The sequence below is a fragment of the Monodelphis domestica genome, chromosome 2 (genome assembly GCF_027887165.1).
Source record: "Monodelphis domestica isolate mMonDom1 chromosome 2, mMonDom1.pri, whole genome shotgun sequence".
Classification (NCBI taxonomy): domain Eukaryota; kingdom Metazoa; phylum Chordata; class Mammalia; order Didelphimorphia; family Didelphidae; genus Monodelphis; species Monodelphis domestica.
This window is the reverse complement of record NC_077228.1, coordinates 258,448,296-258,463,299: the sequence shown is the minus strand read 5'-3', so window position 1 is coordinate 258,463,299 and position 15,004 is coordinate 258,448,296. Positions and strand designations below refer to the sequence as shown.

Sequence of the window (15,004 nt, the reverse complement as noted above, 5' to 3'; positions counted from 1 at the left end):
TATTTTCCCCCAAACCTTCTGATTTTTAGGAGTATCCTTTAAACCCTAAGGCAGTATCTCTAGGAGAGCTATATGGTGAATATGACCTCAACACTAATGAATGGTCAGATGGTATCTTGTCCAGTGTTATGCGAACTGCCTGTGCAGGTACTTGAAGAAGCTGGGAATGAAGTATTTTATTTTTTGGAGGGGAGTGGTTTGGGACTTCATACTTGAATCTAGGAGAAGAATGGATGGGACATGTATGGGGTGAGGGAAATATATGCTTTTGGCCTTGGGGAGAGTGAATACTGGATGAAAGGCTCCCATCTTCTCTCTCTTACCAAGATGAAAAGCCAGATGAGAAGTGGATCCTTTTTGATGGCCCTGTAGACACATTATGGATTGAGAGCATGAATTCTGTCATGGATGACAACAAGGTGCTAACTCTTATCAATGGAGAACGTATCTCCATGCCTGAGCAGGTATGTGGATGGGGTAAGATGCCTGGGACACCAAGAAATAGAATTTTCATGGAGATAAGCAGGAATTTGGAGTAGAATTTCTAGGTCCCAAGAGAAAAGGAGTTGTACTTAGAGGCAGTATACTTAGATTTAAAAATACTTATACAACAAATATTTCTAGATCTCTTCCTTTAAAAAAAAAAACAAAAACACCTTTACCTTCAAGGCAGAAGAAAGTTTGGGATTTGGAGTCAAGTCAGTTGAGGTTAGTGATTTGCCCAGGGGCCAATATATATTGAACCCTGAGATTAGAAGCAAAGATACTTGGATTCTATGTCTGATAAGATGAAAGGAAGACTAAGGGTAGGTAGGGTATCATAATTTTTTGTGTTCTCAGGTGTCTCTATTGTTTGAAGTGGAGAATTTGGCTGTGGCCTCCCCAGCCACTGTGTCTCGATGTGGGATGGTTTATACGGATTATGGCGATCTTGGATGGAAACCTTATGTTCAATCCTGGCTAGAGAAGAGACCAGCGGTATGGAAAAAATGAAAGCAAGGAAAGGCTATTTGGGAGGATGAAAGGGTAACACAAAAGAAGCAAGAATGAGTAAAACCAGGATCTTTTAATTATTCCCTACAAATCCAGGGTGAGGTAGAGCCACTCCAACGGATGTTTGACAAATTCATCAACAAAACATTGACCTTTAAGAAGGAAAACTGTCAAGAATTGATTCCTCTCCCTGAATACAGCGGCATCATTGCCCTCTGCAAGCTCTTCTCAGCTCTAGCCACACCAGAGAATGGCGTAAGAAGGCAGCCTCCTCTGTGTACCATAGTTTACACTAGTAAAGGAAGGTGGCCTTGAATGGAGGAAGGGTAGTTTGGAGCTAAGTTGGGAAGGGAAGGGGGAGGAATTTTGGTAGACAATGAGAAGAGAAAAAGGCATTCCAAGTGGAAGAGAATGGTCTTTACAAAACTAGAGAGACAGGAGTGAACAAGTTGCCTATGGAAAAGAGTGAGATTATTTTTGCTGGAATTATATAGTTGTGAAAGGAAGATGTTGAAAGGAAAGTTTGTAATGGGAAATGAAGAAGCCAGACAAAGGAATTTATTTTGAATATTGTTGGGCTTTGATTATCAGTTTAGTGGGGATCTAGCACTTGCCAAGGTTTCCTGAGATAGTATCTGGTACATACACAGACATTATCATGTTGCTAATATGATGTCATCCATAAGGAAGATACTCGAGACCTCATTCCAAGAGAATTGGGTGGATTGGAGCATGCCTAGACATTTTGTATTGGTTTACTACCTGGTTGGGAGGAGCTTCCCCCTCCCCTCCCATTGACTGCATAGCCAGAATTGTCTGCATCTTTCAAATGGCCTGAGTTGAGTTAGCACCAGCTTTCATTTTACTGACATTGAGATATGACTCCTTTACTCACAGTAATAGTGATTCCATGTTGCCTGGATGGCCTCCTTCCTTCTCCTCACTAGGGCCAGATGGCCCCCAAAATGATTCATGGTGTCACTGAGGGTGAAGAAGTCACCTTTTTCTTTGACTATTTTGAAGATGCTGACAATTATAGCTACACAACCAATGAAAATAGTTCCTTTCAACCACATGATAGGTTGACAGGGAATGTCTTCATGTTTCTACAAAAAGCAGGTCCCTCTTAGCAAAGTATCTGCACAGGTGCCGGACAGATGCTATCTCAGGCGATCCAAATATGCCCCAGACCCCTGTTACACTAGGATAAATGGTCCCCATCTGCCTTTCTCCCTGTATGTATGATCCTGGTTGTGCCTGATGGGGAGGGAATCTTTCTGCTATTACCTACATGCTTCTATCAAGGCCAATCAGATACAACTTTGGAGGGTAGTTATTTTTTATTTCTCCCCTTTTCCAGTCTCTACAATGAATATTCTGGGACCTCCTGTGTTCTAATTACATGTTTTCCTTAGCCATTCAAAAATTATATCCTTAGTGGCAACAGTTATCTCCTTTCATATCATAAACATTGCCCAGTGGATGTTGTCAGCTTATACATATGCCGTACCTTCAGGCCTAAGCCTATGTGTGGTATGCAAGGTATTAGCAGTTATTCTTTCTCAAAGGATTCCTCAGAGAAATTAGCCAGTCAGTTAATAAGCATTTTTTAAAACCATTACTTTCTTAGAATTTATACTAAATATTAGTTCCAAGGCAGAAGAGTGGTAAGAACTAGGCAACTGAGGTTAACTGACTTGCCCAGGGTCACAGCTAGGAAGTATCTGAGGCCAGAGTTGAAGCCAGGATCATCCTCTCTCCAGGCCTAGATCTCTATCCACTGAGCCCCTTAGCTGTTCCATTAAGCATCGATTAAACACCTACTGTGTTCTAGGCACTGTGTTATGTGCTTAAGAATACACAGAAAGGCCTTGCCCTCAAAGAAATCACAAGAGAACATCTTCTCAGATTCAAAAAGTGTTAGATGCATCAATCTTGAACTGATAGGTATATGATTTTACAAAGAGAACAAGGCAAGGAAGGAAACTTCTATAGCTATATGACATGTTGGTCTTCCAAAGGTTGTTAGGTTAGGGAGGTCTCCTGACATCCCCCATGTCTCTAACACCATTTCCTTCCTCCTAGGTAAACCCAGCTGATAGTGAAAACTATGTCTCCATGGTGGAGATGAACTTTATATTCAGTCTTATTTGGTCAGTGTGTGCTTCTGTGGATGAAGATAGCCGCAAGAAGATAGACAGTTACCTCCGGGAGATTGAGGGATCCTTTCCCAACAAGGTCAGCAAACCCAAGAACTTAAAGGTCCTGTTTTGAAACATTCAGTTCTTCCTTCTCTGCATTCCATCTAGAACCCTCTTTTATATTCTACTTATAAGACTGCTTGAAAAGCAAGTGTCTGACCTCCCAGTTCTCAGCTTTCAGCTTTCTCTTTCATTAATCTCATAGTTTTTTAATTAGAATATGAGCCCTAAAATTGAAAATGGGAAAGCTGGGGAGAGGTTTTTAAACCTGACAGATAATCTGTCTTTGGTTCTAGGATACAGTGTTTGAGTACTTTGTGGATCCCAAGATGAAGAATTGGATATCATTTGAGGAAAAGTTGCCCAAGAGTTGGCGGTATCCCCCAAAGTAAGGGCAGGCTGTGGGATCAGGGCAGGATGGGATGGGAAGGACAAGCTGTTGAGAGAAAAATGTGGTGACTAGAAGTAAAGGTAAAGGTCTTGAGAAGAATATTGGTTCCAAAACAAGGGGGCATATCTTGAAACACAAAATGGTCTCTCTAGAGTGAAGACTTCATCCTGGGGCTCTTCTTGGGACCAAGTTTAGTGATGCATGGGCTAGGGCTTGAAAATGAGTAAAACAAAGTGGGGTAATGAAATAGAATCAGTCTCAAACTGATTCTCTCTTTTACAGTGCCCCCTTCTATAAGATCATGGTGCCTACTGTAGACACTGTCCGATACAACCACTTGGTGAGTGCTCTCGTATCCAGCCAAAACCCTATCCTGTTGGTTGGTCCTGTGGGCACAGGCAAGACATCAATTGCTCAAAGCGTCCTGCAGACCCTGCCCACCAGCCAGTGGGCTGTGCTTACCGTCAACATGTCTGCTCAGGTTAGTTGGAAAATCCAGCTGCCAACTCAATCCAATTTAATTCAATAGATGTTTACTAATTGCTTTGTATATTTGAACCATTCCACTAGGCATTGGGAACACAAAGTTAAAAGACCACACAGTCACTACCCTCAAACTTACAGTCTAATTAAGAAAATATTCATGTTAGACTTAAATATATAAGAAAGGCCCTCAAGATCGCCAAGCTCTTACTTTCCTCAGAGACTTAAGCCTCTCATCCCTGGGATCTCCTTTGCACCAATGCCCTCACCTTCTTTGTTTGGCACCCCAGTCCTCTATCCCAAGGTTTTCCCACAGACCACATCCAACAATGTGCAAAACATCATTGAAAGCCGTGTGGAGAAGAGAACAAAGGGTGTCTATGTACCATTTGGGGGCAAGAGCATGATCACATTCATGGATGACTTGAACATGCCAGCCAAGGACACATTTGGCTCTCAGCCACCCTTGGAGCTACTGCGCCTCTGGATTGATTATGGCTTCTGGTATGACCGGGGAAAGCAAACAATTAAGTATATCAAAGTGAGTATCCTGGGGCCTTCATACTCATGCCTCCAGCTCTCCAACATTTCTTCAATCTCTGCACTATCTCAGAATTGCACTATTTATTTAGCTCTTTAACCCCTGTTCCTCTACCATACCTAAGTGACCTACTCTCAGAATTTCCCTTTCTTAGGACCTAAGCATCTAAGCAACTCTCTTCCCTCAGAGACCAAGGAATCTTCAGTCTTCAGTTTACACCCTTCTCCCAGTTCTTTAACTCTGTAATCTATTTCTCCAATCACCATTGTCCTTCCAGAATTCTGTCTCTCTGATTCTTACCAATATCCAAAGGTCCTTTATCTCTTGCTTTAACCATTATTTTGCTCTGTTGGCTATCTCCTGCTGCCTTGGTGGTCAACTCCAATGCAACAGGTAGGAGGAGACACTTGCTAACTAAACACAAATGAAAAAATGCCCCTTTTCTTTTTGAAAACCTAATCATCTTACTTTCTGTTCCTCCTTTTCTGCCATTGGGTTGAGACACAACTTCTTTTTTCTTCCCTCACTCAATATAGGAAGATGGCTCCATCCCAGTTCTCTCTAGCATTCAGGTTCAAATACTCACATAATAATTCTCCTGTCTTTATCTTATCCTCCCTTCATAGTTCATTACTCTTTCCCATTTCCAGTCTGACTCTTTACTTCCTGTCCCTCTCTCACTCCCTCCTCCTACCTTTTCTTACTCTTCTTCAAATTCCTTCCTTCACCCATCCCCAAAGTATCTCTCTCACAACCTCCCTCTTCTTCATCTTGCTTACACCAGGACATGTTCCTAATGGCTGCCATGGGCCCTCCAGGAGGTGGAAGGACAGTCATCTCCTCGAGACTTCAGAGTAGATTCCATCTTATCAACATGACTTTTCCCACAGTGAGGGAATTTTTGAGTTCTCATCATGAGGGAAGGGGGGGAGGGAAACAGATCTGAGAGAGGAAAAGGAAGGTGAAATATTAAACTGTTACTGCCTATTGGGAGTAGTTGGCAGAAAGAGACCCTTGAGCCCTGTGGATAGTAGAGAATGAAGACCAACAAGCAACTGAAAAAGCTGGGAAGAGTTGCATACTGGGTCTTATAAAGTGGGAGGGTTTGGGTTGTTGTCTGATACATGCTAGGAACTGTTGTAGCAGGGATTTGTAGTCCCAGGAAGAGGGAGTAGTCCCATTAAAACATTCCTCAGCACCAGTGATCATGAATGGGTTTAGAGTAGAGAACTAGGAGGGACTTTAAAGGCCATCTAGTCTGACCTCACATTTTTTTATGGGTAAGAAATATTAGTTAATTGATGATATCAGTTTATTGATTAGACCAGCATCATAATCAATAAAGTGACATAGGTCAATAGCCCTCTCATTAACCAGAGACTCCAAAGCTCAGTTGGGCAGATCAATAAATACATTTTTAGTAGTGCATTATTCAGCTTCTCCCTTGAATATCCCAAGATATCTCTAATTAGTAAATAGTTAATTAGGAGGCAGTCCATTAAATTACCCATCACTCCTCATGCCTATTTGAGTTGTATGCCCATTGTCACATAGGTAACATGTAGCAGGACCAGCTTTTTTTTTTTAACTTTAAATCCTATTAAGTCAACCCATCATCTTGTGGTGAGATGGGAGATCTTGGGAAGACTAGAGAAAGGATCAGGAATACTGGGCAGAAGATAATCACAGTTGGGGAAAGGAAGACCCAAGGGATCAATACTCTGTGTCTTCAGGAATCCCAGATAATCCGCATCTTTGGTACTATGATCAACCAGAAGCTTCAGGACTTTGAGGAAGAAGTAAAGCCCATTGGGAATGTGGTGACTCAAGCTACTTTAGAACTTTACAACACTGTGGTACAACGTTTCCTTCCCACACCTGCCAAGATTCACTACCTCTTCAACCTTCGAGACATTTCTAAGGTGAAAATAAGCCTGCCCCTCCTAAAATGTGGCTCTGCTTCTTCAACATTAGTATCATACCCATCAAAGTAGACCAAACCAACCCAAAGATCTCTTCCACTTTTCTCTAGAGGACTGAGCTCAGTTTAGTCCCCTTTCCCTCTCCAATCTGCTATTTATCCTTAGAAGCAACTAGGCAAGATATTATTTGTAAAATGCATTGCAAATCTTAAACCAACTCCTTGTTCTAGCTTGTGTTTCAAATCCCCATTGGCCATTTTTGAGGCAGCTAGATGGCATACAGGTCAGGAAGACTTGAGTACAAACTTGGCTTCAGACACTTACAATGTGACCCTGAGCAAGTCACCTACCCTCAGTGTGCATTCAGCTGTAAAATGGGAATAATAATAGCATCTACCTCCTAGTGGTGGTGTGAAAGTAAAATGAAATAATACTTGTAAAATACTCAGTGGCAGGATTAAAAGAGGAAATCAAGATAGAGAGGAATACAGATGGTAATCATAACCGTGAATATAAATGTGATGAATTCACCCATAAAACAGAAGCATATTGCAGAGTGGATTAAAAAACAGAATCCTACCATATGTTGTTTACAAGAAATACATTTGAAGCACACAGACACACACAGAATAAAGGTAAAAGGCTGGAGCAAAATCTATTGGACTTCAATGGAGACCAAAAAAAACCAGGAGTAGCAATCATGATCTCAGACAAAGCTAAAGAAAAAATAGGTCTGATTAAAAGAGAAAAGGAAGGTAATTACATCCTGATAAAAGGCAGTATAGACAATGAAGAAATATCAGTACTTAATTTATATATGCACCAAATAGTATAGCATCCAGGTCTTTAAAGGAGAAACTAAAGGAACTAAAGGAGGAAATAGATAGTAAAACTATACTAGTGGAGGACTTCAACCTTCCCCTACCAGAACTAGATAAATCTAACCAAAAAATAAAAGTACTTAGCACAGTGTCTGATACATAGCAAGCACTTAATAAATATTTGGTTCATGTATTCCCATCCCCCACCATAGATATTCCAGGGCATGCTTAGAGCCAACAAGGCTTTCCATGATACCAAGACTAGCATCACTCGACTCTGGATTCATGAATGTTTCAGGTGAGATGTTCCACACCTAAATCCAGCCAAAGCCTTCCTCAGCTGTGGCCCTAGCCCCTAATACTAGCCTTTTTCTTTATCACAGCTTCTGTGTCCTCCTCTACCTATGCTCTCATATTTCTACATCCTTATTTCTCTCCTCGTCTCTACTCTATCCCCTACATTTTATTATTCTCAAGTCTTGTTCTACCCTCCCTGCCTTTATAAAAGCATAAAACTTTTATATAAAAGCATTCAGACATCATCAATGTCTGGAATGGAAATCCCAACCCTCTCTTTTCTATTGAAATTGCCTCCTTCCTTCAAAGCTCAGGTCAGATGCCACTTCCTCAGGAAACCTCCCCTGATTCTCCCTAGTTAGACGTAAAGCCTCTTTATATCTTTTAGGGCACACTGCCTTTTCCATACATTCAATTTCTAACTTATTTTAGTTATTTATGTACATTTCATCTTTCCATACTAGATTATAAATTCCTTGAGGATACTTCTAATTTTTGTATTCCCAGCACCTGAAACAGTGATTGCACTGAATTTTTATTTAAAGTGTCTCCCACATCTATCTATTCTCAACCCCCATATTTTGACCCCTTTCCAATAGAGTGTTCTCTGACCGATTGGTGGATACAACAGATGCTGAGGCCTTTGTAGCTGTCCTGAATGAAAAACTTGGATCTTTCTTTGACATTGCATTACATAATGTTTGTCCGAACAAGCGCTCACCCATCTTTGGTGAGTTTGGAGTTTGTGGGTGCAGGATTTTGAGGGAACCCAGGGATCAGAGTGAAAGCTGGGGACTATATTCTCTATCCTTTGACCCTAAGAGTTGTAGCTGAGGGGAAGGGAAAGGAAAGACCAAGCACTGAGGTTCTACTCTGACTCTTCCTTGGCTTAGGGGACTTCATGAGAGAGCCCAAGGTGTATGAAGACCTGGTTGATCTGACAGTACTGAAGACAGCCATGGAGACTGCATTGAGCGAGTACAACTTGTCCCCTGGTGTTGTGCAAATACAGCTGGTGTTGTTCCGTGAGGCTATTGAACATAGTGAGCTTTCCCCCTATCCATTTTCATCAATGCAGGGGGCTTCCTTCTTTTCATCCCTTCATCTAGAGCTCATCAACTTTCATCCTCTCCCTGGCTCTGGGTTGTCCTGGGGGCAGAAGTTGGTTTTTTCATTAGAAGTAGGTTCTAGTGAACATGGTGAACTCCTTAAGTAGTCAATAAAAGTATTGTTGGGGGTTCTGGGAACTCTGGTTGAGGAGACCAGATCCAAGCCTTTGGAAACTCCACACAGTAATATGGAATCTGGAGAATGGGAACACTGAGATTTGAATAGGTCACCTTTTTTGCCCTGAGCACTTAAGGTTTTTCCCTGCCCAAGTTTCTTTCTTTCTTTTTCTTTTTTTTTTAAACCCTTACTATGTATTGGTTCCAAGGCAGAAGAGTGGCAATGGGGGTTAAGTGACTTGCCCATGATCATTTAGGAAGTGTCTGAGGTCAAATTTGAACCCAGGACCTCTCATCTCTGGGCCTGACTCTCAATCCACTGAGCCACCTACCTGCCCCCCTCTACCTAAGTTTCTTAGTGATCTCTTAGCTAGATTCAGCAACATCTCTTCCCAGGGTGAGACACCCTGAGTGTTAACCCTGAGTGGTTAACAAATGTTTGATCCTGATATATAGAGTCTCTCTCAATATTCTCATAGTCACACGGATAGTGAGAGTGATTGGACAACCTCGAGGAAACATGCTATTGGTAGGAATTGGTGGCAGTGGGCGCCAGAGTCTTGCCCGGTTGGCATCCTCTATCTGCGAGTACACTACCTTCCAGATTGAAGTCACCAAGCATTACCGAAAACAGGAGTTCCGGGAAGGTAAAGCTGCTGGAGAGTTGGGTCTTAGAAATAAGTTTGAGGGACTAGAAGTTTGGTTTCCTGAGGGGAAGTAGAGTTTGGGGTGAGAATTGTTTGGGGATTAGGGAAACCCAAGAGACCTTCAACTCCGAGGGCAGAGTAAAGAGAACCAGAGACTGCTGGGAGGAAGGGGAATTCTGGAGCCCAGAAAAGGTATTAGTGTAAATCTGTCATTTTTCCTATCCCTTTGCCCTGACCTTTGATTTAGGGCCTCTTTATTGCTAGGTTCTCTGTCACCCTAGAAGTAGGTCATGGTGGAACATTGAAGATGCTCTCTCTCTCCCTTCCCCATGCACAGATATCAAGCGTCTTTATCGGCAGGCTGGGGTGGAACTGAAAGCTACTTCCTTCCTTTTTGTGGACACACAGATTGCTGATGAATCATTCCTGGAGGACATTAATAACATTCTTAGTTCTGGCGAGGTCCCCAACCTCTACAAAGCTGATGAGTTTGAGGAGGTGTTAATCTATTCCTCATTTCCTACTAGTCAAACCCACCTCCCCTGATATACCTGACTCTCTAATAATTAAAATGCCAGCAGTACCATCATCTCTTTACCTGGTACAGTTAGGCGGCCAGGCTGTATATCCTTCTCATCCCCTTTTCCTCAAAGAGACTTTGCTAGACTTTTGCTCCCCCACCCATCCCATGACTTCCTCAATACCTGTTCTTCTGACTCTACTGTGACTGTTTCCCCAGATCCAGAGACAAATCATAGACCAGGCAAAGCAGGAGCAGATATCTGAGAGCTCAGATAGCCTGTTTGCCTACCTCATTGAACGTGTGAGGAACAATCTGCATATTGTGCTTTGCCTGAGCCCTGTGGGGGATCCCTTTAGGTGAGTGCCATCCAAGTCCTTCCTCTGAGTCTCATACCCTCTCTTTGAGGCCCCTCCTTTGGCACCCTAATTTCTCTTGAAACCCATTCTTCTTGTCCCTGGCTCTTCCTGCAGATCCTTCCCCTCAAATAGACCTCATCACTAAAAGGATTATTAGATTCTTCAGAGCACCAAAAGCTGGGTAGAAGGGAGATGGGCAAAGGGCTGGGGGCCAGGTTGGCATGGGAAGACATTTAAAGATAGTGTAATCCCTGAAATAAGCAAAGACTGGAAAAGAAGAACTAAGGGCAGGGAAGTGGCTACATGTATGTTTTACACTGCCCTGTACCTCTAGGAATTGGATCAGACAGTACCCAGCTCTGGTGAACTGTACCACCATCAATTGGTTCTCTGAGTGGCCCCGTGAGGCCCTGTTGGAGGTAGCTGAGAAATATCTCATGGGTGTGGACCTTGGGCCCGAGGAAAATGTGAGAACACTTTTTACTCTCTTTTTTTTAAACCCCTCACTTTCTGTCTTAGAATTGATATTAAGTAATTAGGTCCAAGGTAAGGGCTAGGCAATTGGGGTTAAGTAACTTGCCTGGGGTCACAGAGCTAAAAAGTATCTGAGACTGGATTTGAACCCAGGACTTCCTGTCTCTAGGCTTGGCTCTGAATCCAGTGAGCTATGCAGCTATCCCCCACATTTACTCTTAAGGTACCCTTAATGACGTCTGTCCCTTCTTCCACTTCTAGCCTGAAATATCTCTCTTCCTTCCTCTTTGAGCCTTATCTTTCCTACTTCACTCACATCATTCCCCTACTGCCCTTAGATCCACAAGAAGGTGGCCCAGATTTTCGTCACTATGCACTGGTCAGTGGCCAACTACTCCAGGAAGATGCTATTGGAGCTTCGAAGACACAACTATGTCACCCCCACCAACTACCTGGAGCTTGTTTCTGGATACAAAAAGTATGAGATCATGGGATAGGTAACAATCTGTAAGAGGAAATTGTCAGAGATGTAATGAAATACAGGGAATATGGGGGCCAAGAAAGCTTGGGGCTTGGGAGACCATGATGAGTTGAGGATGGAGGTGAAGAGTTTGGTTCTATAGCTTAGAACAGAAAGAAAGAGACCAGAACTCATAATCTTTTTTTTTAATCCATCCATCCATTCATTTATCTAGTTTTAACATTTATTTAATTTTTTTTAGTTTCAATTCTCTCCCTTTCCCTCTCCCACCCATTAAAAACACAAGTAAAATACCAATTATGCATATGAAGTCATGCAAAACACATTTCCACATTAGGCATGTTGCAAGGGGAAAAAAAAGAAAGGAAAAAATAGAGAATGAAAAAAGTATGCTTCACTCCGCACTCAGTTCATCAGTTTCCTCTCTGGAAATGGATAGCATTTTTTTCACTGACTTCCTAATCTTCTGAATGTGTTCCTCAGTCTTGACCTCATATCCAACTGTCTGCCTATCTAGAACACCCATTTTTAGCTGAATATGTTGTATCTAAATTATGCCACAGCTCTGACACTTAAAAGGTGTGTGATTCTAGGCAAAATCACCTAACTTCTCTAAAACTCTTTTCTTTTCTATATAGTGAAACTATTTATATCACCTATATCATGTCTGTTTTAAACCATGAAGAGCTAGAAATGAATTGCTATCCCATTCATTTAACATTTTTTTTAAAAAAACCCTTACCTTTCACCTTAGAATCAGTATTGTGTATTGGTTCCAAGGCAGAAAAGTGGTAAGGGCTAGGCCATGGCAGTTAAGTGATTTTCTTGGAGTCACACAGATATCTGAATTCAGATTTGAATCCAGAACTGAGCTCTCAAACCCACTGAGCCACCCAGCTACCCTACTCCTGTAAATCTTGAAATTTCTCAGACTTGTGAATGTTAAAAATTCCCACATTGAGGAATCCTCCATTGGAACAAATTCCCTACTGGAAACATTCCCCATTTTGGTGTGAGAACTCGCCAGGATCAGAAATGGGAAGACCTCTACTCCACCCGTACTTAAGACTGCTTTAGGGGAGAAAACTCCTTGCTAAACAATGAAAGTACTTGGACCCATGCTTATGATGAGGCAGGGAGATCTTTGAGCCATGCCTGTTTTTAGAATGGATACAATGGGATGCTAGGTACCTATAAAGGTCGGGCAGGTTTTCTCTTGATGAGATTAGTCGATTCAGCTGTGTTTTCTCTGGTTCAGACTTACTGAGGGGATTAGTTGACTTATCTGGAATTCAGATGGGCTGTCTTTTAGAAAACATCTACGGTGATTGGTAGATGGAAGAACTTAGGGGAGGTGACATAGGAAAAAAAACCCTATATAAGAAAAGAAATCTCTTGAGCAAAAGATTCCTTGGAGATCCTTAGATCCTTGGAGAGAGATCCTTGGAGATAGATCCTTGGATCCTTGGAGATAGATCCTTTTGGAGGAGGCCCTTTGAAGATCTCTTGAGAAGAAGTCCCTTGGGAGGCTGACTCTGGCTGGAACTCCCTTTGGGGAGACTCTGTTCCCCAGACATCCTTGCTTAAGACAGACCTTGTGGTGAGTGATAAAAGACTGACTGATTGATCTCTCTCTCTTAAGACTCAGGTCTAGGCCATGTTGGCTTAAGGCCCTTCATACTTATTTCCTTTTTCTCTCTTTCCTTTAATTACTCATTGTATTATTAATTAAAATCTCTATAAAACCCAGTTGACTTGGGTATATTGAATAATTTGGGAATATATTCCCTGGCGACCACCTTATATTTGATTTAAAAAACAAGACACTGTAGTGAAACATTTTCTGCGGTCAAATTTACTCACCCTCTCTTATATCTATCACAATTTATATCTTCCACCATTTTAACTCACTACAGTTTACAACATCAACCATTTTAACTATTACACTCCATTCATTTAACATTTATTCATCAATCAGTACTATCAGTGATAGCCCAATAAGTACTGTGCTCCAAATACTGAGGAAAATATTAAACATGAACTCTGAACTCAAGGCATTTGAAAGAGAAAGGAAAATATAAGTGTGAAAAGCTTTTTTAAAAAATTAATAAATGGTGGCATATTGATAGTAATATGGATTCACAGCACTAAAAAGTCCCTTAGAGGCCACCTTGTCCAATGTATACCATCACAGATTAGAAGACATTAACAGTGTTCTCCTTCCTCTTTTCCCTCACTGGGATGGTAACTAGATTCCCCAATAGTTTCCTAGATGCCTACCTTACCTACTTTCCTACTTTACTCTGACTTTTTTGTTATCCCCAACAAATGGTTTTTCAGTCTCAACCTTTAATGATCAGGAACCTACCACCCCTGTAGTCTAATTGTGCCATTCTTGGACTCCTTAATTGTTAGGAACTTTTTTTCTTATATGAAGTTAAAATTTGCCTCTTTTCAAATTCTACCCAGTTTTGCCCTCAGTGATGAAAAAAAGATAAATCCTAGTATTTGAGGATAGGTTATGACCCCTTAGATTTTTCCTTCTCTTCCTTTCCCTAAACATCCCTGAACTAATGATAATAATTAAACAGCTCCTCGTTTTTCAGATTGTAAACCTTAAAATTTCTTAGACTTATAAATGTTGGAAATTTCACCATTGGGAAATTTCATACTTGAAAAATTTCCTATTGATAATGGGAACTCTATTGGAATGTGAACTCCATTGGCATGGGAGGTTCCTCCTCCTCCCTTCTTAAGATTACTTTAGGACAGAAACCTTTTGCTGAACAATGGAAAGGACTTTGACCTATGCTTAAGCATAGAACAGGAAGTTCTTTGAGTCATGATTGATTTTAGAATTGATACAATAGAGATACTTGGAATGACAGAACCAGGTCTTAGAAAATACAATTTCCACCCCACTCAGTCCTAACAGGATTTAGGAAGGGCTGCAGCAAAGGATCAAGATTTAATTATTTGAGAATATGATCTTCAACAGACATGTGCAAAGCCACAGACCTCTGGGCGGTCCTGGGTTAAGCTAGAGCCACCATTGGCACAGGGAAGACATGGACAGTGATTGGTAGATGTGAGAACTGAGGGGAGGGAACTTGGATGGTTTCCTTAAAGATAGGGGGGTCTGAGGACTGAAAGGTGGTGGGTTGGAGAGGTGCTCTGAGAAGCTTGCTCTGAAGGAAGCTGGAGGTGGAGGCCCCTGAGACTGTTTCTCCATTTTGGTCACGTGAGTGATAGGGACTGATCTCTTTCCTTTGCCTCAGCTATCTAAGGGCTTGGGCCTTTTGGCCCAGCCTAAACAGAAGGGGTATTTAAGCCCTATTCCCTTCTCTCCCCTTTCTCTCTCCCTCTCTCTCTCTATCTCTAATACCTTTCTTCCTCCTGTTTGTAATTAAACTCCATAAAAGGTTGACTGCTGACTTGAGTTTTCATTTAGGAATTACATAGCTGAATTCCTTGGTGACCTTAAATTAATATATATCAGTCTTTTAAAGTGATTTCCTTGTCACAAGATGCATTTATTGTTGTTGTTGTTTAGTCATGTCTGTCTCTTTGAGACCTTATTTGGGGTTTTCATGGCAAAAATATTGGAGTGGCTAACCATTTTCTTCTTTAACTCATTTTACAGATGAG

The 15,004-nt window shown here is 41.6% G+C and overlaps 1 protein-coding gene across 3 annotated transcripts in view; it reads left to right on the top strand.

The window, feature by feature from the left end:
* DNAH2 (dynein axonemal heavy chain 2) overlaps nt 1–15,004 on the top strand; it is a 149,141-nt gene that overhangs the window by 103,384 nt on the left and 30,753 nt on the right. For all 3 annotated transcript variants that reach the window (XM_007483167.3, XM_007483168.3, XM_016430831.2), the window contains exons 43-60: nt 30–147; nt 328–464; nt 841–978; nt 1,090–1,248; nt 3,079–3,231; nt 3,491–3,582; nt 3,868–4,066; nt 4,385–4,609; nt 5,394–5,498; nt 6,343–6,531; nt 7,565–7,650; nt 8,249–8,379; nt 8,543–8,692; nt 9,355–9,522; nt 9,860–10,020; nt 10,262–10,401; nt 10,736–10,868; nt 11,214–11,353. In XM_007483167.3, the coding sequence (XP_007483229.1) occupies nt 30–147; nt 328–464; nt 841–978; nt 1,090–1,248; nt 3,079–3,231; nt 3,491–3,582; nt 3,868–4,066; nt 4,385–4,609; nt 5,394–5,498; nt 6,343–6,531; nt 7,565–7,650; nt 8,249–8,379; nt 8,543–8,692; nt 9,355–9,522; nt 9,860–10,020; nt 10,262–10,401; nt 10,736–10,868; nt 11,214–11,353 (2,624 nt within the window). The remainder of the gene's footprint in view (nt 1–29; nt 148–327; nt 465–840; nt 979–1,089; nt 1,249–3,078; nt 3,232–3,490; nt 3,583–3,867; nt 4,067–4,384; nt 4,610–5,393; nt 5,499–6,342; nt 6,532–7,564; nt 7,651–8,248; nt 8,380–8,542; nt 8,693–9,354; nt 9,523–9,859; nt 10,021–10,261; nt 10,402–10,735; nt 10,869–11,213; nt 11,354–15,004) is intronic.